Here is a 24,706-nt window from a genome sequence, read left to right on the forward strand (position 1 = left end):
GAAGAAGAAGATGATGATGATGATGATGATGATGATGATGATGATGATGAAGTAGAAGAAGATGAAGAAGAGGAGGAAGAAGATGATGATGATGAATTTTCTTTAGATGATGAAGATGATTTGTGTCTGTGAGGCTGCAGCTGAATGCGCTGCCCAGGGACCACAGCCAGTGCGCAGTCAGCCGTGTTCTCGCTGAACAGACAGAGGGGCACCAGAAAACCTGCCTGAAAAGAATACTCTCTGTTTCTGTGGTGCTCTCTCATCCGCGCTCGCATCTTCTCTTTCTCTTTCTCTTTCTCTTTCTCTTTCTCTTTCTCTTTCTCTTTCTCTTTATCTTTATCTTTATCTTTATCTTTATCTTTATCTTTATCTTTATCTTTTTCATTCTCTTTATCTTCATCATTGGCTGCTTCTTCTGCTTTTCCTTCGTTTTTAGCTTCTTTCTCATTCTTGTCGCTGTTTTTGCTGTCTTTCTGATCATTTTGCTTGTTTTCACTCAAATTTTGACTCTCCTCTTTCTTTTCAGCTTCGACTGTGTCTTGCTCTTTCTTTTCAGGTTCATCGTTTGTTTCTTCTTTCTTCTGCTTGTCTTCCTTGTTGATTTTGCTCTCATCGTCAGTTTCGTCTGCTTTCTTTTCTTTTTCTTTTTCTTTTTCTTTTTCATATTTTTCATCTTTCTCTTTCTTTTCTTCTCCATCTTTATTATCAACTTTTGTCTTTTCATCCGCTTTTTTATCTTCTTCTTTCTTCTCCCCTTCTTTCTTCTCCCCTTCTTTCTTCTCCCCTTCTTTCTTCTCCCCTTCTTTCTTCTCCCCTTCTTTCTTCTCCCCTTCTTTCTTCTCCCCTTCTTTCTTCTCCCCTTCTTTCTTCTCCCCTTCTTTCTTCTCCCCTTCTTTTTTATCTTCTTCTTTCTTCTCCTCTTCTCTCTTCCCTTCCCCCTTCTTCTCCTCTTCTTTGTCTCGATCCACCTCATTCGGAATCACATACGGCACAAGCAGCGATGGCATGGCAGTGATCCTCCGCAGTGACTCCCTCACTGCATCGCTGAATCTGCTCACCAGCATCTCTTCATTCGCAGTCAAAAGCGTGCGCGTAAACGAGGATAAAGGAGCCACCATCTCAGGTGTTGGAGGCAGCGTGATCTTTCTCCCCGTAGATCTTATCTGCATAGCTAGAAATGATCTGGAAATAACACAACAAATTCAGAAGAAATAAGCACGGTTAGAAATGAAATGAAATTATTTATTTATAAATATAGGTTTTAAAATTTTTTAACTATTCAAATAAATCTCTACCTTACCAAACGTTTTGGATCCCTTAAAGATATATGAAACGGGAATGCAACGCTCTGAAATGTTGGTTGGTACAAGTATTCAAAATCAGGAAAATTGTACGTTCCTTGTTGAGGCAACATCCGAACAGGATCAATTGGATAGAGATGGTGCAAATTTCTAAGTTCGGCAAACGGGAAAACCTTTTCCACATTCCAATGATGTCTCTCTACAATAGCATTTCATGTGACAGTTAATTAAAACATAATTATGATACGACAAAAGCCAGAAGCATCAAATACCTGAAGATAAAAGAATAATTATATCTGAATAATCTTTTGTATATTGTATCGATGAATTGAAAAGCATAAATTCAGGTCTTCTAGTTTCTTTTGGTGCAAAAGCCTGAACTTTTCCTTGAATATAACAAATTCTAAGCTTGAAATCAAGCAAATTTGCTAAATACTAAATTTTTTCATTTAATTTAGTGATAAAAGTAAAAAAGCAAGAATCTTACCTTTGCCTCGAGCGATCGAGATATTGTACGATCTTTAAAAGGAAAAATATTGACATCTGAACTTAGGAAAAAATTTAAATCTTCAATCTTTAAATTTCTCCATTTCACTGTTGGAAAAGCGGGTGCTATGCCCCAAAACCCCAAAGGCGCATGTTTTGCGGATGATTGTTGCTCTTGGGTTTCTGGAGATGCACTTTCTTGAGATTCCAGAGCTTCAATAATATTTGGAAAATAAAATTTCTCAATTGCCATAATATAACTTTTTAACATTTTTTCCATTTTCATTTTTAAAAAGGAAAACACAAGTTATTATTTATGCATTATTTCATAATATTTATAAAAAAACAAAATACAAAAAGTGGTGTTCTATAATAGTTATAAATAATTGATTTGATTAAAACATAAAACTATCTCTCAGAAACAAGTTACTTTTAATAGAATATTCAATTATTTAGAAGCATTTTCTGTGGACAATTGATGGTCCAGATTCGTCGTATTCCTCCTTTGAGATCCACATTTGCTGGAAGGTGTTCAATGAAGCAAGAATAGAACCACCAATCCACACAGAGTATTTTCTCTCTGGTGGAGCTGTGATCTTGATCTTCATGGCTGATGGAGCAAGGGTGACCAACTCTTTGTTCAGACGTTCAGCAATTCCGTTGAACATGGTGGTACCTCCAGAAAGAACAACATTGAGGTACAAGTCCTTTCTGATATCAACATCGCATTTCATGATTGATTGGAAGGTCTTCTCATGAACACCTGTTTCCTCAAGACCAATCATGTTGGGTTGGAACAATGTTTCTGGGCATCTGAATCTTTCGTTTCCAATGGTGATAATTTGTCCATCGGGCATTTCGTATGTCTTGTCAATGGCTGATGAGGAAGCAGCAGTTTCCATTTCAGCTGCAAAGTCAAGAGCAACATAGCACAATTTCTCCTTGATATCACGAACAATTTCACGTTCGGCTGTTGTGCGGAATGAATATCCACGTTCAGTGAGGATCTTCATCAGCATTTCAGTCAGATCACGACCAGCCATATCAAGACGGATGATAGCATGTGGCAAGTTGTATCCTTCATAGATTGGAACAGTGTGTGACACACCATCACCAGAATCGAGCACAATACCAGTTGTACGTCCTGTGGCATACAATGAAAGCACAGCCTGGATCTGAACATACATGGCTGGAACATTGAATGTTTCGAACATGATTGTGGTCATCTTCTCTCTGTTGGCCTTTGGATTCAATGGAGCTTCAGTCAACAACACTGGATGGTCTTCTGGTCCAACACGCAACTCGTTGTAGAAAGTGTGATGCCAGATCTTTTCCATTTCTTCCCAGTTGTTAACGATACCGTGTTCAATGGGATAGTGCAGTGCAAGAATACCTCTTCTCAGTTGTGCTTCATCTCCAATGTAGCACTCTTTGTCTCCTGATCCAAGAATAATTGTTGATGTCTTTGGACGACCAACGATGCTTGGGAACACAGCGCGGGGTGCATCGTCTCCTGCAAATCCGGCTTTGCACATACCAGATCCATTATCAACAACCAATGATGATGTTTGTGAGTCTTCAGACATGTTACTAACAAGAATCAAATGTCAATTCGATCTGTCTTAATGTTTCGTACATTACTTATTTAAGAAACATCACCTAAAATGGTATGATCAAATAAAAAATTTTAAATATTTGACAAATTTTTGATAATTGTGAGAGTTTTAAATTTCATATCTTTCAACAATATTTTATTTTTATTTTTTGAAAAAATCAAAAGTTTGAAATGAAGTATCAATTTTTCTTCTGATTATGAGAGTTACTTTTTTTATATCCGTCTTTTCTTTTTTGAAAAGTTTTTTTTGTTTAATTTTCAAATATAGAAATTTTTTCATATTTCGATCAAATTTCTGTTCCCACTCACAAAACTTCACAAAAGTGGAAATATTTTCTTTGTCAATACAGATATCGCATAAAATACCGGACATCGCACAAAATACCTGACAAGATCGATTTCTCAACAACCGCAACAGGAATAATTTTGTTAATTTTCCTCAAAATATATATCATCAATACAAACTCATTTGATACTCATAACTTTCAAAATAGCCTCAATTGTGCTCAGAAAAAATAAATGATTGAAATTTTGGAGAAATTGGATTTTTAGTTTCTCCGAGATTTCAAAAATAATTTTTTATGAGCACAAATGAAGCTATTTTGAAAGTCTCGTTCATCAAATGAGTTTGCGTCGATGAGATATATTTTGAGGAAATTTTTTCTAATTTTTCCTCTTGCGGTTGTTGTGAAATCCATCTTGTCCGGTATTTTGTGCGATGTCTGCATTTTCCCCGAATGAAAAAGACGGGAAAACAAATCTATTTGACAGAAATTAAATATTCCCTTTCTTGATGTAACTTTCTTTCTGGTGAATTGTGATCAAAATTTAATAAGCATTTCGAATATTATTTCGAACCTGTCGCTTCACTCTAATATGCTATTTATTTTTGATTTTGTGTTAATTATATACCAACTTGCGAAATATTGTGTTAATTCATTAAACAATACTTCATTTTTGAGAAGCAATTTTCATTTAACAACTAATGATGCAAAAAATTTAACCTTTCATTTTTTTTCACATAATTTCAAATGTTCGGTTTTGTTGAATTAAATTAAAAATGTGAAAAGTGCAGAAGAAGAAAAATAAGAAAATGTGATTGGCTTAAATATACGTGTTAAATGCATCAAAAAGTGCAAGCGGAAAAAAAAAAAAAAATGGATGATCTATTGATAAGTGCTCGGATGAGCAACATAACAAAGATATGAAAAGAATACAAAATGTTAAACAGCACTTTGATAAGGATTGCAACAGTTTCATAATGAAGTACACAATTAAAAAACACAAAGTACGATATTTAACATATCATCTGTCAAAAATTTCAAAAAAAAATTCTGGTATCCAATTTACCAGCAAGCATAACTCTACATGTGATGCGAACATTTAAGAAGAAAGGCTCCTTTGCTTTCCAGTAGACTCCAAAAACCCGCGAAGTTTTTTCAGATTTTCCCATTTGAACTTTCGCTCCAATACGTTCGCCATACACTCTCAATTAATTTTATTCCATCCATCGCATTTTTATGCAAAATACGATTCTGAGCCTTTTCGTCACTCCCTCTGCCTTCTTTCCTTTGTTCCCCCTTTTTTACAAAAATTGCATTGCCAGGGTCAAAACAGACACCAGCGCCACAAACAGCCGCCCACCTGCCTTGTTCCACAAAGGTCTCCATCCAAATGCCCCAGACGCATATCTCAGATCCACCACAGTTGCTGAATATTCACTTGCCCTCCGAAAGTTAAAGAATGTTTTCTCTTCTATTTTGAACACACAATTCAAATCCTTGTCGTACTCAATCCCTCTGATGCTCCCCAATTGTCTTTTCGCAGCAGAAGATGAAGATGAAGAGATATACGATGTATCAAAGCACTTGGAGTTAGAAAATACCAAATAATAACGCTGGTCCCCTTCAACGCCCCAGCCAAGCACGACTAACTTGGCTGCATTCCCATATGCATAACTTGTTGAGTTGTAGACCTTTGAGTCGTCCCATGATGTGATAAAGTTGCTCCAATCAGATCCTTCAAGCATTGCATCTCCTTCCATAGAAACTGGCCCAAACGTTACAAGAAGCTTTCTTAGATCTGCATGAGATCTGATTTTTGCAGATCCCTTACCCATGCCAGGTGCATAACGCTTGCAGCTTGGGCACGATTCTGGAACTGATGCATCAGCATCCACACAATCTACCCCAACAATACCAGTAAAAAACAGTCCATCTGAAATATCATAGCCGTATGGATTCGGCTGATCTATCCAATCGCATCCGATGGGGACATAGCCTGAATCTGGTCCCGAACGCATCTCCGGGATACAAGACAGGATGCCAGGCAGAGACGGAAATGTATCCATCGATTTATCTCTCGCATGAGCACCCAAAATATACAGCTTGACGTTTTCATCCACCACATCGTAGACCATATCGCATGAGGATGAAGCAGTATAATAATACGGGTGTGAAATCTTTAGCTTACGCAGTCTGTTGTATGAAATCACTGAAAATGACTTTGAACTTGAACTCTCCTTCGTCCACGGATTCTCCGTCGGATATTTCGTATATTGTGTATATTTTAGCGAAGGATATCCTAATTCAGAAACACTCGGTCTATACAACCAGAAAACAATTTTGTCCCAATCGCTATTCGACTGCCTGGCATTTTGCCGCTCGGCACCCTTCCTGTCTGAATTCAACGAATTTGTTTCTGCACAGATGACACGCTGCCATTCAGCAACCACCATTAACGCGATGAACAACATTCTTTTTCTTTCACACAACTTGCAATACGCGATATAGGGTCTGCAGATCTGACTTCTCATTTTCGTGCCATTCTGTTTCCCGCATGCACATCTATATCAGCAGGCGATATGTTTTCGGAGGCACTTTTATTATGCGTTCCGTGTGATCTGAGGATCGGTAATTTGGGGATACCGAGAGACAGGAAGAGGACAGGCTGATGCGAAGAGTGGGAACAGACGTGCTGAAAGAAGCGAACTATGTAAACGAGGACCCGCTGCCGGTGGCGGAGCGGGAGCACCTGGAGGAGCGGTTTCAGATATCGTGGGACAAGTTCTATCATGTTTGGGCAAGATATAAAAGTTTTTTTGTTTTGACGGGGTTGGGCGATTATGCAAGAAAAACTCGGTGAACTTTTTCAAAGAGCGCCACTGGCTGACGCGGGAGTTTCCCGAGCTTCTGGGCAGCGAAAAAGGGGCTTTGAAGGTGCTGGTCGAGGTCGGGTGCGGGACAGGAAGCACGTGTGCTGTTTCTAAGTTATTGGAGGAGCGGGAAAATGATATATTTTTTTCCTCAGGATATACCCTTTGATAAAGAGAAACCCGAGCTTGTTTGTCCATGCGTTTGATTTGTCCACCCGAGCCGTGACGTTTGTGAAGGTTTCCATTTTCGTTCTTGCACATGCAAGTTTCATGCAAACAATAATTTTAAAATTAAATGAAAAAATATGAATTTTTTTTTTGATTTTTTTTTTGATTTTTTTTTTGATTTTTTCTGTTTTTCTGTTTTTCTGTGTGTTTCTGTGGAAGACCCATCGGCGCTATTCGAAGGATCGGGTCAATGCGTTTGTGTGGGACATCGCAAAAGCGCCTGTTCCGTCGATGATGAAGGTGCCGGTATGTTGAGTGTTGGGTCCTGTGAAAGGCACTTTTGGGAGAGAAGCGATTTTTGTTTTGAGGTTCATGGTTCTGTTTTTTCTGAATGAAATGGCAGCCAAGCCAGGCGAGAGCTTTTTTTTTTTGAATGCAAAAATATTTATTTTATTTTATTTTTATTTGACCGTTGTGGGGTTGATGATTTTGCATTTTGCATTGGGATTGGGATTGGGATTGGGATTGGGATTGGGATAGAGCGAAGGGGCAGATCTGATGACGTGCATTTTTGTTGTGTCTGCGATTGCGCCGCAGCACATCGGGGGTGTGTTTGTGCGGCTGAGCCGGCTGTTGAAGGTGGGAGGGCTGCTGCTGTATCGCGACTATTATCCTGGAGACCACTCGCAGCTGCGCTTTGGGAAAGGACACCGGCTGGGCGAAAACTACCACCGGAGAGGCGACGGGACAACCACGAAGTTCTGGAGCGAGGGTTTGGAGACAGAGATGGAGAGGGACATTTTGTGGGGGAGCTTTTTTACTCTTGCTGCTATTTCTGTTGTTGTTGTTGTGTTTCATTTCATTTCTTTTCTTTTCGTTTCTTATTTGATTTGCTATTTCTGTTGCACAATCAATGCTTCTGCATCCATTGATGAATACATTGACATGAACATGCTCGGAAACAGAGGAGCTGACCAAGATTGCAGAAGAGGCAGGGTTTGAAAAGGTGCGGGCAGTGGTTGTGGAGAAGCATGTGGAAAACAGGCAAAACAAAACAGAGATGGATCGGAAATGGCTGCAGGCAGTGTTCAGGTTTGTGTGCAGCAAAGAAAGCATTCCATTTTCTGTTCATGCAAACTGCCTGCTTTTATTTCGATTTGCTTTTCTGTTCTTTTTTTCTTTTCTTTTCTTTTCTTTTTTTTTTGAATTCTTCAAATTGATTGCTTCCATCCCCTTCGCTGCAACACTCGAACGTCCTGGTGTGAAACTGGCCCTTCTGCTCATTCGACGGCATCTCAAAACAAAACAGGAAAACACGAACAGTTGCATTTTGTGAAGAAGACAAGAAAGCACTCGACTTGTTCGATGCACATCACCCTGCTGATGGCTCATCTGTCTGCTTGCCTTCATCATCATCATCATCATCAACATCTTCTTCTTCTTCTTCCTCATTTTCTTCACATTCCACTTCACCCACAACAAGCACAGATGGATTGAGTGCCTTTGAATGTGGCTGTGTTGGGGAGTGCTGCAGAGAGGTGCCTCACACAGCGTCTGGAGTGGCTGCAGCAGCTGGCTGGGCAGAGTGTCTTTTGGAGCTGCACCGGCTGAGCTTCTGCATGCAGCCGACGGAGAGGCTGCTGCAGTCGTGCTTCTTCTATCTGCTGAAGCGGCGGCTGAAAGAAGAGGAGAAGGAACTGAAGATAAAAGAGACAGCTGCAAAGGAGAAGAGGAGGCGCGAGGCAAACGAAGCTGGAGGAAGCAGAAAGAAGGAAAAGGCAGAAGACAGAAAAGTCTGCACGAATGAAAAAGAAAAGGGAGAAATGGAAAGACAAGAGAATGAGAATGAGAATGAGGATGAGGATGAGGATGAGAATGAGAATGAGAATGAGAATGAGAATGAGGATGAGAGTGAGGGTGAGAGTGAGAATGAAAGTGGATGCAAGAAAGCAGACGATTTGGCAGCTTCTGCTGCTGATGGGGCAATTGCATCTTCCTCCTCATCTTCTTTTGAGCTTTTGGAGTATCTTCCCACGAAACTTCGCAACAAGCAACGGAAAAGCCGAATCAACAGCGAGCTAAGTGGAGATGAAGAAGACGAGATAATCACACACATAACAGCCTCATCTGCCTCATCTGCCTCATCTGCCTCATCTGCCTCATCTGCCTCATCTGCCTCATCTCCTGTGCTTCCCCTTTCGATCCCTTTGACACGCGGGGAGTATCGACTGTGGGAAGGGGCAGGCTTTTGTGTGGACTCGACACTTTCTGTTGTGAGCGAGAAGTTTCTTGCAGCGCAGGTAGCGATTGCCGAGAAGAAGCGAGAAAAGAGCAGAAGAGCGAGCGAAAGGGAGGGCAGCAGGAAAGACAGAAAAGAGACAGAAAGAGGAGAGGGCGTTGAAACAGAAGCAGCAGAAGCAGGAGCAGAAGGCGAAGATGGGGAGAGGAGTGAGATTACGCCAGAAATGATTGTGAGGGCAAAGATTGGGTATCTGAACTATCACCAAGAAATGTCAAAGCACGCATCGCTCAAGCAAGACAGAGCAAAGCAAGAAGCGAGCTCGCCCTGAACCCCAGCTGTCATGCATGAGACAAGTTTAACATGTTTTTTTATATTAGCTTTTTTTTTTAAATTGAAGTTATTCACTTCATTGCATAATCCACGAAAAAAACACGTCAAAAAGAAATTGGGCCATGTGCAGTTCCGGGCACTATTTTTTTTGTTCGATCTGAGGTGCAGCCCGGCTGAAAAGCGCAAGAACAGAAGACGAAAAAGAGGTTTTTGAGTTTGTGATCAGAACCATAGCAAATGGCGGAGGAGCCAGAGGATCCAACAGCCCACTTTGTCCGCGACGAGGTGGTGGCTGCGTTCAATGTGTTCGATGTCAAGAAGGAAGGAAAACTGCCGCCCACGCCAGAGGCCCTTCTTCCGCTCATGAGGTCGCTTGGGTTCGACAGCATCACGACGAGCGAAATAGAAGTTTGTGTTTTATTTTATTTTTGGGGGAACGGCTTGCTTACACCGCGTGTGGGCACCTGTGAAAACATTGGAAAAATAAACTGCGCAGCTGATGCTGTTTGACATGGGGGCGCGGGACAAAGGCGGGATTGACGTGGAGTCGCTTGTTCCAGCAGTTGCGAAAAAGAAGGCTGAGCGGGCAGAGGGCGGGTACACGGACGAGCAGGTGATACGGAATGCGCTGTTTTCGCTGGACCCGAACGGGGGAGACTTCTATTCAGCGGACGAGTTCCGGATGAAGCTGATGTGCACAGGCGAAAAGCTGAGCGAAGAGGATGTGTGTTTTGCTTTGGCGGGTTTTGGGGTGGTGATTTCCACATTTTTTTTTCCTTTTGCTTTTTTGTGCAGGTGAACTCGCTCATCAAGCTGGGGGACCCGGCAGGAATCGGGAAGATAGATGTTCCTGGGCTTGTGACGATGCTTTTCAACCCGCCCAAGAAGAAGAAAAAGAAGAAGAAGAAGAAGAAATAAGCGGCGGGGGCAGGCACCGTTTTTTTTTGTGTTTTCAGTTCCACTTCACCCGTCTTTTTGTGTTTGTTGAATGTTTTGAAAAGAAAAAAGGAAAAAAAAAGAAAAAAAAGACATGATCAATAATGCCATCATGTTTGTCACATTTTGCAGAATAAGTGTTTTGTGAGGCAGCGAAGCTTCGGAGAACACTGTTTCAGGGATGGCGCGCGGAAAGCTCGAAGGGTACGAATTCTGGAAGTGGATAGGTGCGCCGAGATACGTGCTGGCGCCGATGGTGGACGGTTCAGATGTTTCGTATCGCATGCTGTGCAGACGGTACGGGGTGACGCTGTGCTACACGCCCATGTATACGTTCTTTTTTTATATGTTTGCGGGCGTGGAGCCCTTAAAGGAAGTTTTTTGGTTTGCTTTGTTTGGGAACAAAGGATTGTGGCGAGCTCGTTTCTTTGGGACTCCGCCTACCGCGAGGAGGTGTTTGGGACAGCGGAAGAGGACAAGCCGCTGTTTGCGCAGATATGCGGGGACGATGTGGAGGCGATGGTGAAGGTTGCCAAAACGATTGAGAAGTCGTGTGATGCAGTGGATGTGAATTTTGGCTGTCCACAGGTGTGAATGCTCAATTTTTTAAAAAAAAAGAATATTACTCACGGGCTGTTGCAATGCAGAAATACGCGAAGCGGGCGCATTACGGGGCGTATCTTCAGGACGAGTGGGATCTGATTCGGAAGATAGGTTTAATCGATGAATAGAAAAAGAGAAAATCTTGAAGAGCTTTTTTTAACTTCATTTTTTATTTTTGGCTTCTCAAAACTGCACATGGGGGCAAATGACGACTGTTGGCATTTGGGGCTGGCGTGCAGTGTCGACGCTGCACAGCTGCCTGGAGGTTCCTGTGACAGCGAAGTTCAGGAAGCAGTTCAGCACAGACCGGACAGTTGGGCTGGCGCGGCTTCTGGAAGAATCAGGGGCGCAAGTGATTTGCATGCACGGAAGAACGCGAAAGCAGAAAGGAGCAAAGACAGGAGAAGCAGATTGGGAAGAGATACGAATTGCACGGTGTGCATGAGGGAGGATATCAAAGCAGCTTGTCTGTGGGGTTGGGAGAGCAGCAAAAGAAGAGTCAAAAAATATGATAATGCGCGCTTTCACAACAACAGGTGCTTCTCTGTTTTCGTCAGAAAATGCAAGAAAGAGAAGCTTTTTTTTTCACTGAAAGGCAGAAAAGTCATCATTAATGTTCTTTTGTTATTTTTGTTTTTTCTTCATGATATTTTGAGGTTTTTTTAACGAAATTTTCATTTTCTGTCTTTTGTTGGCAACATGAAACATGCGATTGATGCGTTTGTGTGCTGAAGGGAGGCAGTGCATGTCCCGTTCATTGCAAACGGAAGCATTCGTTCACTGGAAGATGCGGAGGAGTGTCTGAGAATCACGAAGGCAGATGCTGTGATGAGTGGCGGTGTGAATGGAATAGGGAGAGCAGAAAGCGACGAGACGCAATGAATATACTGTGTTTTTATGATTATCATTTGAGTTTTCTTTCTCTTTCATTTTTAATGTTTTTTTATCTGTTTTTTTTAATTGTTTCTGCTTTGATGAACAAATATGTTTTTTCAGAGGGTCTTCGTCGATGCCCAGCATTGTTTTATTCGCCGTCGAGTTTGAGTGACATTGATTCGTCGTTTTCATCATCTTCTTGTTGGTCTGTTGGAAAGCCGTTTTCAGAAGCAAGCAATGGCCACACACGCGGGATTGGCTATGCGTTGGAGTATCTGGATTTGTGTGGGAAGTATTGCACGCCTTTGGATGTTGTGAAAGAGCATGTGCATCGGATGCTGCTGAGCGAGTGTGTATTTTTGGATTCTTTCCCCCCCTCATTCGTTTGTTTTGCATTTCTGTTGTTGCGTATTCCCCCATGTTGCTGTGACTCCTGGATTGTGCTTGTGCGACTGCTGGTTGGGTGTGGGGTGTGGGGCGTGTGGGATGTGTGCTGCATGCTGTGTGCAGTCTGACCACACCAGCAGCGACATTCAAGAGCTTTGACACAAAGCGAGGAAGAAGGCACTGGGCAAAAGGGAAGGAAGAGGAGAAGACGCGGTCGCTGCTTGAAACACACTGGGATGTTCGAGAGAAAATGATGGATGCACATTCTGTCGAGGAGGTGCGCGATTTGATGGGCATGCTGAAAGGGCGAGTGCTGGTATGTGTGGAAAGAGGGGAAGAGAGTTTGGAAGGGCTGGGCAATTGTTGTTTTGACATGCAAGTTTTTCAGAACTTTTTTGTTGTGCGAATTTATTCTGTGAATTGTGCATCATATTTTGAAATGTTTCTGTGTTGTGTTTCTGACAGACGGACACACCACCACCGCCTCGCCCTGCTCGCCATGAGCCGCAGGCAGAAGAGGAAGATGGACTCGATGGGTCGATTCTTTTTGGAGAAGAGGAAGCAAGCTGCAGCAACGAAGGCGCAGAAGACGAGTTATTTTCAGGAGATTATTGAGAACGAACTGATTTCTTTTCAGCAAAGAACCAGGCGCGTTATTGTTTATCCCAGTGAGCAGAACACAATCGCAGTTGTGGAGAATCCTTCGAGGATTGGAAGGGCTGAGGATGTGCAGGCAGTCATTTGTGGAGCACTGAACTTATTTTCATGCCAACAATTTTCTTTTTTTTTCCGCCCACAAAAGCAAAAAAAGATCAATGCATCATGCTTCTGTTGCTTTCAGTTTCTTTCAAAAAACATGGATTGATGTGATACCCGGAGAAAAAAAAATATATCTAAGAATTCGCGGATAAATATTCCGAAAAATTAAAAAAAAAATAGACTTTTTTAAAGCTTTTATCGTTTTATTGTGTTAATAACCACCATTGTTTCAATTTTTTATTTTTTTATGTTCTGAATTATTAACGCCATCAATAAAAAATTAAACGTCAAAGAAAGATCTTTCTTTGATTCTTTTTCAATATTTCTCTCTTCATCACCCATAAGCACGTAATTATTCATTACATCTTGCTTTATTTGCTTTTTTTCAATGAAAAATCGGAGAGGCGCGCAAAAAGCACAAATATCTCATAAAAAACCAGCATCTGTATTTTCAGCAACTGTGAATTTGGTAAATACTGTTGTTGGAGCAGGACTTCTTGGACTTCCATTTGCTTTTGCAAAAGCTGGAATTGTTCCTGCAGTACTAATTTTTCTTGTGATGACCTTCTTTGCATACGTGACTTATGCATATTTAACAGATGTTGCAGATGCCACATGCTTGTATACAATGGGAGATGTTTGATTTTTCTATGTTATTTAAAATTTAACGGAAATCAAATTTGATTATAAATCATTCAGATTGCTAGCAAACTATTTGGACCAGTAGGAATTTTATTTGCCGCTTTTTGCACATTTATATTGTGTTTTGGGTTCTTGTGGGCTTATGTTATACTTGTAGGAGATTTTCTAATTTCATTGTTTCGTGCATCCGGAATGAGCTCTGAAGCCTTACTTGTTCAGCGATGGTTTTTGACAATTATTTTAGGATTTTTCATATTCCAGCCTTTATCATGGTTTCGACGTGTTGATTCACTGAAATTCGTAAGTATTTTTGCTTTGTTCATGATCTGCTATTCAATCCTTGTTGTGATCATCAGATGCTTCTCTCCGATGGAAGTTGTGGTTCATGATGCTCCCCAAGCAGTAAGACCTTCAATGTCAATGATTCAATGCTTTTCATCACTTTGCTTTGCATTTGGTGCTCATCAGAATGTTCCAATTATAATGGGAGAATTACGAAGAAAATCATTGAAGAATATGAAAGTTGTGACGCGGGTTGGGCTTGTTGTTGTTGGAGCATTGTACATGATAATGGCATTGTTTGGTTATCTTCAATTTACAAATCGATTTTTCTCTGCCGAATCTGGTGGTAACATCCTAACTTTGTATGCAGACAATGACGTGCTTGTAATTATTGCACGAATTGGATTTGCAATTTCGCTTGTTTTCAGTTTTCCAGTGCTTCTTATACCCACTCGAAAAGAGTTGTTTAACCTCATTAGATGCATAATAGACATTATAAAGCGACCAAAGGGCACCTCAATTGGAGACATATATCCACCAGGCAGCTCGCTTTCTCCGCTTATTCCGAAGGACTGGAAAAAAGTCAAAATTCTCGGAAATCTTTCAAAACACCACATGGCCACAGGAATTACTGGAACCATCATCACATTTTTTGCCTCTTTCTTGTCAATCATCTTATCTAAAGTTAGCTTCGTATTCGACATCTTCGGGTCGACTGCAGGCGCCTGCGTAGCGTTTATTGTTCCTGCGCTGTGCTTCATTCGCTTTAAGACCAATCCTGCTCGGTTTGTCAACCGCGACAGAAGAAAGATTCTTGAGGCAGAAGAAGACGATGAGTCGAAGTTTGTGTCGCTGAAGTATTTTTATCCAGATGTCTTTGAAGAGCAGCAGATGAAAATGCTGAAGGAAGAAGGTTTATTGTCAGAGGAAGGAGGAATTTCGGGGAAGGAAAGCGGAGATAGGAATGCGAACGAGACAGAGATGGTTGAAATGAAAGCGGACAATCCTTTGAATGAGCAGGACGATGGACGAGATCTGTCAGCAGACCAAATCCCTTCGACAGAAGAGTCAGACTCGCTGAAGTACGAAACGATGGTTGTGCCAGGAGAAGGCGATGAGGAGCAAGGTGACGATGCCAATGCAGAAAGCAGCGACGACAGCGAAAGCGACAGCGACAGCGATGACGATGCAGCTGGGCGGGGGGCTGTTATGTTCATTCCGCCACGCTCGTTTCTGGCCTCTCGTCAGTCGCAGTCGCAGTTGCGTTCTCCTTCAACTGCGATGCTGTCAAATCCATCAACAGCGTCTCTGAGTACAAAAGAAGGTGAGACGTTGCAGAGGCAGAATCAAAGCACCATGTTTGACTCTTCCTCTTCTCCTTCGACACCGCAAACAGCCACCACACCAACGTCTTATTCTGCGTCTTCCACAGTTTCAAATGCTGCGATGCCACCAGCACTCACAACAGGAACAAGCTTCATCCCATCTGTCATGTCAGATGCCTCGATACACACACCATCGCCTGCACAACAGGCAAAAGAGCAGAACCGAATGGGATATTCAGGCAGCAATGAAGATGAAGATGGAGATGAAGATTTTGACTCTGACGACTCAGATGAGTCAGATGAGGAAGGCAAGCAGCAACTGCTCTTTACATCATCAACAAACGCGTCTGCCAATCAACAGTCCCTTTCTTCTTCGAATATGAAGCGGAGAAACTCTTCTTCCCAATCCTCAATTTCTGGGAGAGAAGGAAGTTCTCAGTCGTTTGTCCCACCGCGAAGACGCAGCAGTGCTGCATTCAACTCGTCAAAGGGCAGTCTGGGAAGCGGGATGAACACTCTGAGCAGCGCTGGGTCTGCCAGCGGAGGATTCCTGCAGCCACTGCCTGGGATGGGCTCGCCTGCCTCTGCTGCGCTGCCGCCGTCTGCTTTTCTGGCACCGACGCAGCCCATTCCCACACAGCCAGCGTCTTCCTCCACATTCACCAATCCTTCTGTGCCTCCTGGTTCGTCTGGCGCTGCCGCAGCACCGTCTGTGCCTGCAACACAACCAGGTGCAGCGCCTGTACTCGGAATGGGGCTTGGCGTGGGAATGGACTACTTAGCATCGATACACGCAGCAATGGAGAACAGCCAGGGGAGCAGCGCTTATTCAACTACTGAAGCACAACCAGCTACTGGCACTTCAGCTATTGCTTCATCCAGCTCTTCTTCATCTTCATCTTCATCTTCATCTTCATCATCATCTTCTTCTTTTTCATCATCTTCTTCTTCTGACTGTGCAAGTAATCAGCTTGCATCAGAATCAAAAGCCTCTTTGCGACTGCCTTCTTCTTCATCGCTGCAGCAGATGCAAGATGCAGAAGCTCAACCAGAAGAGCATGGAAATGTGAAGAGGAAGAAGTCCTTTGTTCGCAGAGGATTCACATCTTCACAGACTCAGCTGGCGCAGATCAAATCTTCACAGTCCATCCACGCTGCAATGAGCAGCATTCCGCGACAGGTTTCGTCTCGTTTTGCGTCGTATTCGCAATTTCCTGACGAAGAGAAGCCTCAAATGAGCAGACTGGGCAGCTATTCTGTTGTGGGCCAAGATTTCGAAGGCATCACGCACAGGAACTCGAGTGCTGGTTTTGCTTCTGTTCGATCGTCGCAGTCGATGCACAGAATTGGATCGACGAGAACGGTTGGAAGAGACGGCAGAGTAGCACAGCAAGGCAGCGAAGGAGAAGCAGCAGAAGGAGAGAAGACAAAAGACGAGGTAGACAGCAAAGAGCAGATGCCGAGATTTGATGCGCTGAGTGCAGAGGAGAAAGAGGAGATTGTGAACTTTGCGAAGATGTCAGCCAAAGTGGATGTGGGGCACGAGAGAACAATCCAAAGTCTTTTGAAGCCGCTGGAGTGCTCCTCCTGCCAAGTTGTGTTTGCGTGGTGCCTTGTTGTCTTGGGAGTGGTGTTTGGGCTTATTTCGCTTGCAATGGCAATCATATTCGACACGGCACTTGCTGATCAGGTCAACTTTTGATTGACCAGAAATAATGCCAACAAAAGGGCAAAAGGAATTTGTGTTGAAGCAGACTAATAAGAAAAGGATGGAAAAGATATTCAGCACAAACCAATTTTCTGTTAATATTTCCAGAATCGAAGTTTTCAGTTTAATTTTCGTTGTGAGATTAATCTTGTTATCATTATAGTTTTCGTGATAATTTACAAATTATTTTTCTGATTGTGTATTTTGCATTTTAGATGCTTAAAAATAAAGTGTGTTCTCCTGTTCTTTTCTTTTGCTTCAACTTGTTTTTTAGTGTGTGAAAAAGTTATTATTTTTATTCTTTTTCTTCCCAAATAATATTTCCAGCAAATTTTACACAAATCTCGATGAAAATTTGAAAAGTTCATTTTCTTTCAAAATACTTATGTTCATAATTCAATTTTTGTTTTTTTGAATTTTCACGTACAGTACATTGGATGCGAGATCGTTTTACGTTTTTTTAAAGATTTATCTTTAATTAACAGAGGAACACATATTTTTTGTTGAAATGTATTTTTTGTTAGATTTAGGAAAAGTTTTGAAATAATATTATTGAATTTCGGTGTGAAATAGAAATGTTTCTTCAGCTATTCTCTTATATGTTGAGTGTCTGTTAACAGCTTTGTGTTCCTCATATTTCTATTGTTTATTGAAAGTTTGACTTATTTCTGATTTAAGTTCAACACTTTTTGGTCTTTTTATGTTGTTTTAATCAAGTTATTGAAAAGAGCCAAAAAATCTGTTTTTTTTTTTTTTTTTTTGCTGAGCGAAAAAATGAGGCTTGCAATCTTGATTTTCATTTCATGTCACTTATCACCAGGTGCATCCTTCAGTAATATTCTTGTCATAAGATTGGTTCATAAGAATATTTTTCTAAGTGCAAAAAGAAATTATTATCTTACTCAAAGAAAAGAAAACTATTTCTAAATATTAAATTGCAGCAAAGATTTCTAAAAGTTGTTCACGCATTTGTTTGCAACACATATTAAAAATAAACAAAAACCGTTGTGTAAATATTGAATAACAATGAAACTTCAATTTGAAATAAGTGAATACTCTATTTCATTATTTGTACAAATCGAAGTAAAATTCAACAACTCCAAACGATACACATCAAATAACATTTCCATGCAACTTTCAATTGAATGCCTTTAAACTTAAAAAAATAACCCCAAAATCTTTTTCAAGTGTCACTTTTATTTGCTTTTCTCTCTCTTTCTGTCAACACGCGATCCAGTCTCTTGCAAAGCAGATCGACGTCGTTTTCTGACATTCCAATTGCGCAGGCACACGACAGATACGGAAAAGGATATCGTGTCAAGTGAGACCCAAATCCCGACACCATTTCGACTCCTTCGCAAATGAACTTCTTTTTTGGCGGTGCAAGTGGATCGACAGTTCGGCAGCCAGAAACACAGCGAAGGAAAAGAGACGACCCGATGGAAGTGATCTCCGATGAAGACGAGGAAGTCGGCTTTTCCACAGCTGCTGATGTTGATAATGCTGTCGAAGGAGCAGAAGAAGACGAAGCATTTTCAATCGAAGAAGTTTCAGATGATTTCTCAGAAATATCGCCTTTTCCAGAATCTGTTTGTTGTGTTGGACTTGACTGAAATGAAGAGAGCGAAATAGCCATTGAAATGGGATTATGAGGCGTGGAAAGCAAGCGCTCGTTGTGTTTCCCAGCAACTTCCTTCAGCCGTTCCTGCATTGCAACGAACAGCTGCTTCCGCTTTTCGCACAGGTCGGAATATCCTTTCCATCCAAGTGAAAGCAGCGTAATAAACAAATCAACAAGTGGGCTGATGTTTGCTCTGCCTGGAAACAAATTCGAGACTCGCTCAACAATCGAAAGGGGAGTTGAGACATCTGCAGAAGATGAAGGCGTCGATGATGCAGAGGCTGATGGAACGGAAGATGAGATTGGATTCCTCAATGAAAATGCCTTTTTTGATGGTGCCAAAGGAGAACAAAGAACTGTTCCGCCAACGGGAACAAGAAAGTTCTTATCGGTGCTCTGCAAATAACAAACAAAATTAATCAAAATTATTACAAGTGAAGTGCATAATGATTACCAGATGAACAAGAAAGAAGAGGAAAAATAATTTTAACATTGCGTTTTGTTCGATAATTTCTAATTTCAAAATACCATAACAACTGCGTCCACCCTTCCTTTCCGTGCTGAATCCTCTAACATATTCATTATTTTGTTACTCTGCAATCCATATGCGTTGTTGACAATATGAGGGATATTATAGTCATCACATAGCTTTGAAATTTCACCAACACTATGAAATCATTTGGTTAAAAAGATAAAAAAAAATTGATTATTGTTAATCCGTTTGAATAGTCACAAACCGATCTGGAGCTCGAGGTGCAAAGCAAGACGATACAGACATAACACAAACTATATTTTCCGTTCCAATTTCTTCAATTTTTTTTGTGAGATTTTGAATGTCAGTTCTCACTTCGTCTCCTTCAAGTTTATTTTCAACGATACACGGAATAAATCCTGCTGCATGAATACATTTAACGCATGTCTTTTGATCCATGCGAGGAGTAATTACATATTTTGCTTTCGGTCGTTCAGATTTTAAGGAAAGGAAAACCATTGTAAGGCACATTCCTGTTGCAAGTGGAAGAACAATAGCATTATTTGCACAGCGAAATCCGCGTCTGTGCAATATATCAAGAGCAAAGTAATTGGTCAATTTGACAAGCAATGACGAGCCAGCTGCTTTTGGTTGAGGGGCAAAGAAATCTCCTGAACTGATTTGATCAAAATATTAAATTATTCAGGAGCATCTCATGCAAACCGCCCAATTCCATGCCCCATATAAAAATGACGTTTTGCAACAATCGGAGAAAAAATCCGGGCTTCGCGCTCTCCAACTCCCGCATTCTCTTTGATGAGAAAAAATCATTAATTAAATTTGAATGAAACAAAAAATACCTATAAAATTATTACTATCCATCATTGATAACTCTGACAAGATATTTTCAATAACAACATCATTCACTCCATCTTCTGGTATCGATCTCTTAAGAGAGAAAAAATAAAAACATTGAAAAATCAGTTGAACACCTGAGATATAAGCGTCAGCAGAAACTTATTTTTAACTTGAAAAGCATTTTTTATTGTATCAGAAACACCCTTCCCTCCAACTATCTGATCCAGATGGGGTAGCCCATCCATACAAATTAACCTTATCAAAAAGATTTATTTTGGTTAAAAGTTTGAATATTGATCAAAGATTAATATTTAACCAATTGTCTAACCGCATCTGATGGTTATCACAAAGGTAGAATTAGCAGAATATGCATCGAAAATGAAAAATGCACCTGCACCTGATAAAATACTTGCAATATGGAACGGGTGCATATATTTTTTGGAAGAATCAATGAAACAAGGGAAGGTTGGACAATATTTTGAATTTCCGTTCAAGAATGATAACATGCTATATTTCATTATTTTTTAGGGTGTAATTTTCCCTAATTTTGGAACATTTACATTTCAAATTGAAAAATTAAACGTTGGAACAAGAGGAACCTTAGGCGGAAGGAAACCTGTGTTTTTTATGGACAAGAGTTTTTCTGCAGCTCATGGTGTTCAAGTTCGTTCACTTGTACAAGATACATCGAATGTTGCAACACCTCAACTTAATTTTACTGCAGTTAGTTCTTGGAGCGGAATTCATCGTGAAACTTCCAGATTTGGATATAAATTATTTCTTGTCGCACTGGGAAATGCTATACGCGCAAAGCAACCTATTAACTTGGATTTCAGAGTTGCTTCGTTCATCCTGGGATCTGGCTCAACTTTAGGAAGAATGGATTTTAAGTGGTCACCTAAAGTGGCTGGTCAAGCCCTTGTTCCATCAGCAGAAACACTTCCAGCGGCTCAAACAACCTTGAATGAGAGAAATCCCGTTGATGTTATGAGGCGGAACTTTATACGTTCTTACGGAGGTGATCCAACTGCAACTGACTCTCCTCCTGTTCTTCACAGATATCCACGTCCTGTTACGGCTCAGTCGAAGCTTGCAGCAGCCACAATTAATATGCGCCCCACCTGGTCAACATTTGAAGCTGCAGCTCGTGGAGAATTAGGCTCTCATGGAAAGCGCGGTCCAACAAATCCGTACGACCTTCCTCGGCCATCTGCTGCTACAAAAGAAGAAGAAAAGGATATGCGCTGGCAGGACGCACAAAAGAGACTTTGGAAAGCAACAACAGGTGCTCTCACGACTCGTGAAGAAAGGGACAGGATTAAGGAAGGAGAGAATGATGAAACAGATGCGTGGGGTGGAAGGTCTGGAGGTTGGGCGCTTAGTGGAAAGAAGATGGGAACATCGACAAGTTCTCAACAAAGAAGACCAGCTTCTGCTATGGCATTAGCCTCTACAAGAAGTGCAATGAGTTCTAATTTGAGTTTGCATAAAATTTCTTTTCTTTTCTTTTCTTTTCTTTTCTTTTCTTTTCTTTTCTTTTCTTTTCTTTTCTTTTCTTTTCTTTTCTTTTCTTTTCTTTTCTTTTCTTTTCTTTTCTTTTCTTTTCTTTTCTTTTCTTTTCTTTTCTTTTCTTTTCTTTTCTTTTGCATTTGTTTGAATTTGCTCATGAATGAAATGAAAATAATGAAATTATTATCTTCAATTTTTTGAATACACATTTTTATATCTTGTAATTTTGCCATTACAAAATTTCAATTTCTTTGCACTTATAATTTTGTGTATATATGATTTTTTTTAGCTTCAAGTGCTCCATTAGAAGATAATTCTTCTCCAGTTGTACGCTCCTTTGCAACTCCTCCGTCAGCGTACGGAATGAAGCCGATTGAACCGACATCAACACTTTTTGAGCCACCTTCTCACACACGATACACATCCAACGTAGAAGAGAATGGCTCTTACGATGACATGTTGGAATCAAAAAGGGATCCTTATCCTTCATCAAGCCAGAAAAACATTTTATCACTTCAAAGGAAGAAATTAGCTGAATCTCCGAGTATCCGCAAGCAGAGAGAAAGGACACTCAAACGTTGGGGAACACGCAATGCTACACGGCCGTTCACTGCTTCATCTGCTTCACTGGGAAGGAACAGGTCGATGAGCATTGACAACAGAGGTGGAACACTTGCTGTTCATGAACCGGCAAACACGCTCAGACCAGTTCCAAAAAGAGAGCTGCTGGCAGCAAGAGCAGAAATGAAGGAGCGAATGAGAGAAACAGGAAGAGATCTTGGAGACACAAACACATCTGGGCTTGAAGGAAAAAGCAGGAGTTATTTGGACAGCAACGACGATGAGGAGGAAGCTGAACAAGACGAGGTCTACGAGCGAGAGCTAGCGAAGGAAAATGAACTTGAGTTTGGTGGATTTATGCGACCTTTTGAACAGCCAGCGCCATTTGATGAACGTTCTGTCACAAAAAGACCATCTTCAGCAATTGAAGGATGGAAGAAAACGAGAACATTTGGAAAGATTGGTGGAGGAAGAGGAATGGGAAGCACACTCTCCGCCTCAACGGTTGGTTCGTCAGCACGCCAGACTGGAACGCGGAAGCAGCCCATGATATATCCTCCAACTGATCTGACCAAACGAGAATTGTCAGGAAATGCTTGGACATCAGAAGAACCTGCAACATGCGAAGACATTGAAGATAAGCCGTCTTTGAATACGTCGACATCTCTGCAACAATCGAATACTTTCGATCCAGGAAAGTCATTAAGAACTCATCTACTTGCTTCGACAAGCCACCATTTGCATTCATTTACATCGAAAGAAGATTTGCAACCAGTTCCTGGAATGAGCCCTTATATTTGTCGAGTTTGCAAACGCTACTCAGCTGCATTACCGGCTCCCAATTTCTGTTCAATGTGTTTGACAAGAGCACAACAAGTGAGAGACGCTGATGCAGCTGCCGCACGAGAAAATGCAGACAATGAGGCGTTTCAGGCTTATTTACAGGAAAAAGATAGAATAGAAAGAGAAGCTGCCAAGATGGAAGGAATGGAACAGAGAACTCGTCGCTTTGAATGCGACAAAAAGAACAAAGAAATGATGGACAATAAACTTACTACTCGAGAACTCAACCCAGAAGATTCAGTGATTTCAGGACATGCTCCAATTGGAGACGTGTTTAACAGAAGACCAGATGATGAAACAGACGAAGAAAAGAAGGCTAAAATGAATGCTGCGTTGAGAAAACAGATGAACGAGAATCGTCAAGAAAGGGAAGCCTTACAAGAAGAAGAGCGACAATATGCACTTTTGTCAAAGGAAAGAGAAATTGCAGTTGCGCGGGCAATTGCAGAGAGAGAAAAGGCAACAAAGCTGGCAAAGCAGAAGGAGCAACACGATATTCTTCTCAAGCAAATGAAGGAAGAGAAGTATTCGATGCCCGCAACTGTTGGATACAACGAAATGGGTGATCCATTCACACTTCATGAAGATGAGTCTCTTGAGGAAGTTTTGAGGAGAAAGGCAAATTATGAATCTCAGCTCAGAAGGCAGATTAACGAAAAAGCATCTGCTGCTCGAGCAAAAGAAGAGGAAGAAAAGCAATTCGCAGAAAAGTCTGCAGCGATGGAAAGAGAAGTACGAGAAAAAGAAGCTGAAGATGAGCTTCAATTGAGAATGCTCAAGCAAAGGCAGCAAGCAGAAGCATATGCAAAGCAGCTGTCTGAAAGGAAATATGATCCTGGCGTGGTTGGATATGATGCCGAGGGGGATCCTTTCACAAAAGGAGAGTCTGCTGCAGAAGTTGCGGCTCGCAAGATTGCTAATCAGCGCAAGCTTGCAGAAGGATACGAAAAACAAATGGAAAAAATTGCTGCTCAAAGGCAAAGAGAAAAGGAGGAAAGCGATTTAGATGCTGCATTAACAAGAGATTGCGATGCAAGAGAATTGGAGGCAGAAAGACTGAAGGAAGAAGAGCACAAACGTTATGAAGCATCTTATGGGCGACTTTTAAGAGAGCAAATCGATAAAGAGGCTGACAAAAAAAGGAAGGCTGCAGCTGAACATGAAAACAATGGTTGCATGTATCTCTCTCCAGATATTGGAGAGGTACCTGAATTGGTAGATTGCGAGCAACCGTATTATAGACGCAGAAAGATTACAAAGAAGGAAAGATTGCTTTATGGATTTTGAAAGATAGGCATAAAAATTTAGTTGAAATTATGAAATATTGATTTTTCAATATCTTTAAACAACCCGTTAAATTTCTCTATTTCTATCTGTTTTTATTTTTGTGAAAAATTTTTACATCAATATTTTGTGCACTCAATTCATGTGTTATATGAGTGGAAAACTAAATTATCATGCCTACCTTTAATAATACAACGTTGAAAGGGAATTTTAACTTTGAACAAATTGTTTTCTTTCCATTAACTTTATCTTGCAACATTAATAATGCACTTCACTTCTATTTTCTTTAACGATGTTTCACATCACGATATTTTCAAAATATTGTTTTGCAAAAATAAAATTTTTGCATATCTCCATTGTGTTTCAACATGTACTGTAGACATTCAAAACGAATCGAGATTTATTAAAATGATTATATTGTATTCAAAATAAGGAGAAACAACAAAGCAATGTTATCCAATCTTAAAAAGAAACTAATGCAAAGAATAGAAACAAATATCATTTGAAAAATATTCCATCATTTCTCATACAGCCGAAATGGAAAATAAAAGAATTTAATGGTATTTTAAATGCATCAAATTATCAAGCATTTCCTTACTCATTTATAAAAAAGTTTTGCTTTAGAAAAGGTTTTTTTGCAAAATAGATTGTGAAAAAGGAAGAAAAATCACACACACACACACACACACACACACACACACACACACACACACACACACACACACACACACACACACACACACA

The 24,706-nt window shown here is 40.8% G+C and overlaps 8 protein-coding genes across 8 annotated transcripts; 5 read left to right on the forward strand and 3 right to left on the reverse strand.

Annotated features, from left to right (window-relative positions):
* Nucleotides 1-2,066: 2,066 nt before the first annotated feature.
* MONOS_2989 (conventional actin) lies at nt 2,067-3,473 on the reverse strand. Its single transcript, XM_067872953.1, has one exon. It carries the CDS (start codon nt 3,371-3,373, stop codon nt 2,240-2,242), a length of 1,134 nt encoding a protein of 377 aa, XP_067731390.1. The 5' UTR covers nt 3,374-3,473; the 3' UTR covers nt 2,067-2,239.
* Nucleotides 3,474-4,987: 1,514 nt separating this feature from the next.
* On the reverse strand, nt 4,988-6,157 carry MONOS_2988 (uncharacterized protein; the record flags this gene model as incomplete). Its single annotated transcript, XM_067872952.1, has 1 exon — nt 4,988-6,157. One exon carries the CDS (start codon nt 6,155-6,157, stop codon nt 4,988-4,990), a length of 1,170 nt encoding a protein of 389 aa, XP_067731391.1.
* An 858-nt stretch (nt 6,158-7,015) lies between these two features.
* Nucleotides 7,016-9,425, forward strand: MONOS_2987 (uncharacterized protein; the record flags this gene model as incomplete). The annotated part of the gene is made up of 4 exons (XM_067872951.1): nt 7,016-7,030; nt 7,265-7,496; nt 7,690-7,816; nt 8,034-9,425. The coding sequence occupies 4 exons, from the start codon at nt 7,016-7,018 to the stop codon at nt 9,292-9,294; spliced, it is 1,635 nt and encodes a 544-aa protein (XP_067731392.1). The 3' UTR covers nt 9,295-9,425.
* A 108-nt stretch (nt 9,426-9,533) lies between these two features.
* Nucleotides 9,534-10,214, forward strand: MONOS_17327 (uncharacterized protein; the record flags this gene model as incomplete). Its single annotated transcript, XM_067870238.1, has 3 exons — nt 9,534-9,704; nt 9,793-10,020; nt 10,092-10,214. The coding sequence occupies 3 exons, from the start codon at nt 9,534-9,536 to the stop codon at nt 10,212-10,214; spliced, it is 522 nt and encodes a 173-aa protein (XP_067731393.1).
* A 19-nt stretch (nt 10,215-10,233) lies between these two features.
* On the forward strand, nt 10,234-12,924 carry MONOS_2986 (putative tRNA-dihydrouridine synthase 1). The gene is made up of 8 exons (XM_067872950.1): nt 10,234-10,559; nt 10,640-10,820; nt 10,880-10,946; nt 11,075-11,270; nt 11,570-11,673; nt 11,832-12,060; nt 12,222-12,414; nt 12,564-12,924. Exons 1-8 carry the CDS (start codon nt 10,414-10,416, stop codon nt 12,711-12,713), a joined length of 1,266 nt encoding a protein of 421 aa, XP_067731394.1. The 5' UTR covers nt 10,234-10,413; the 3' UTR covers nt 12,714-12,924.
* Nucleotides 12,925-13,199: 275 nt separating this feature from the next.
* Nucleotides 13,200-17,670, forward strand: MONOS_2985 (putative AminoAcid/AuxinPermease(AAAP) Family Protein). Its single transcript, XM_067872949.1, has 2 exons — nt 13,200-13,494; nt 13,557-17,670. The coding sequence occupies exons 1-2, from the start codon at nt 13,246-13,248 to the stop codon at nt 16,806-16,808; spliced, it is 3,501 nt and encodes a 1,166-aa protein (XP_067731395.1). The 5' UTR covers nt 13,200-13,245; the 3' UTR covers nt 16,809-17,670.
* An 85-nt stretch (nt 17,671-17,755) lies between these two features.
* Nucleotides 17,756-20,010, reverse strand: MONOS_2984 (O-phospho-L-seryl-tRNA[Sec]:L-selenocysteinyl-tRNA synthase; the record flags this gene model as incomplete). Its single annotated transcript, XM_067872948.1, has 6 exons — nt 17,756-18,831; nt 18,964-19,102; nt 19,173-19,583; nt 19,631-19,718; nt 19,768-19,855; nt 19,900-20,010. The coding sequence occupies 6 exons, from the start codon at nt 20,008-20,010 to the stop codon at nt 17,998-18,000; spliced, it is 1,671 nt and encodes a 556-aa protein (XP_067731396.1). The 3' UTR covers nt 17,756-17,997.
* Nucleotides 20,011-20,101: 91 nt separating this feature from the next.
* MONOS_2983 (putative CCDC81 eukaryotic HU domain 1) lies at nt 20,102-24,310 on the forward strand (the record flags this gene model as incomplete). The annotated part of the gene is made up of 3 exons (XM_067872947.1): nt 20,102-20,230; nt 20,294-21,245; nt 21,564-24,310. The coding sequence occupies 3 exons, from the start codon at nt 20,102-20,104 to the stop codon at nt 23,963-23,965; spliced, it is 3,483 nt and encodes a 1,160-aa protein (XP_067731397.1). The 3' UTR covers nt 23,966-24,310.
* Between the last annotated feature and the right edge of the window lie 396 nt (nt 24,311-24,706).

Source organism: Monocercomonoides exilis (genome assembly GCF_001643675.1).
Source record: "Monocercomonoides exilis strain PA203 chromosome Unknown scaffold12-1864167, whole genome shotgun sequence".
Taxonomy (NCBI): Eukaryota; Preaxostyla; order Oxymonadida; family Polymastigidae; genus Monocercomonoides; species Monocercomonoides exilis.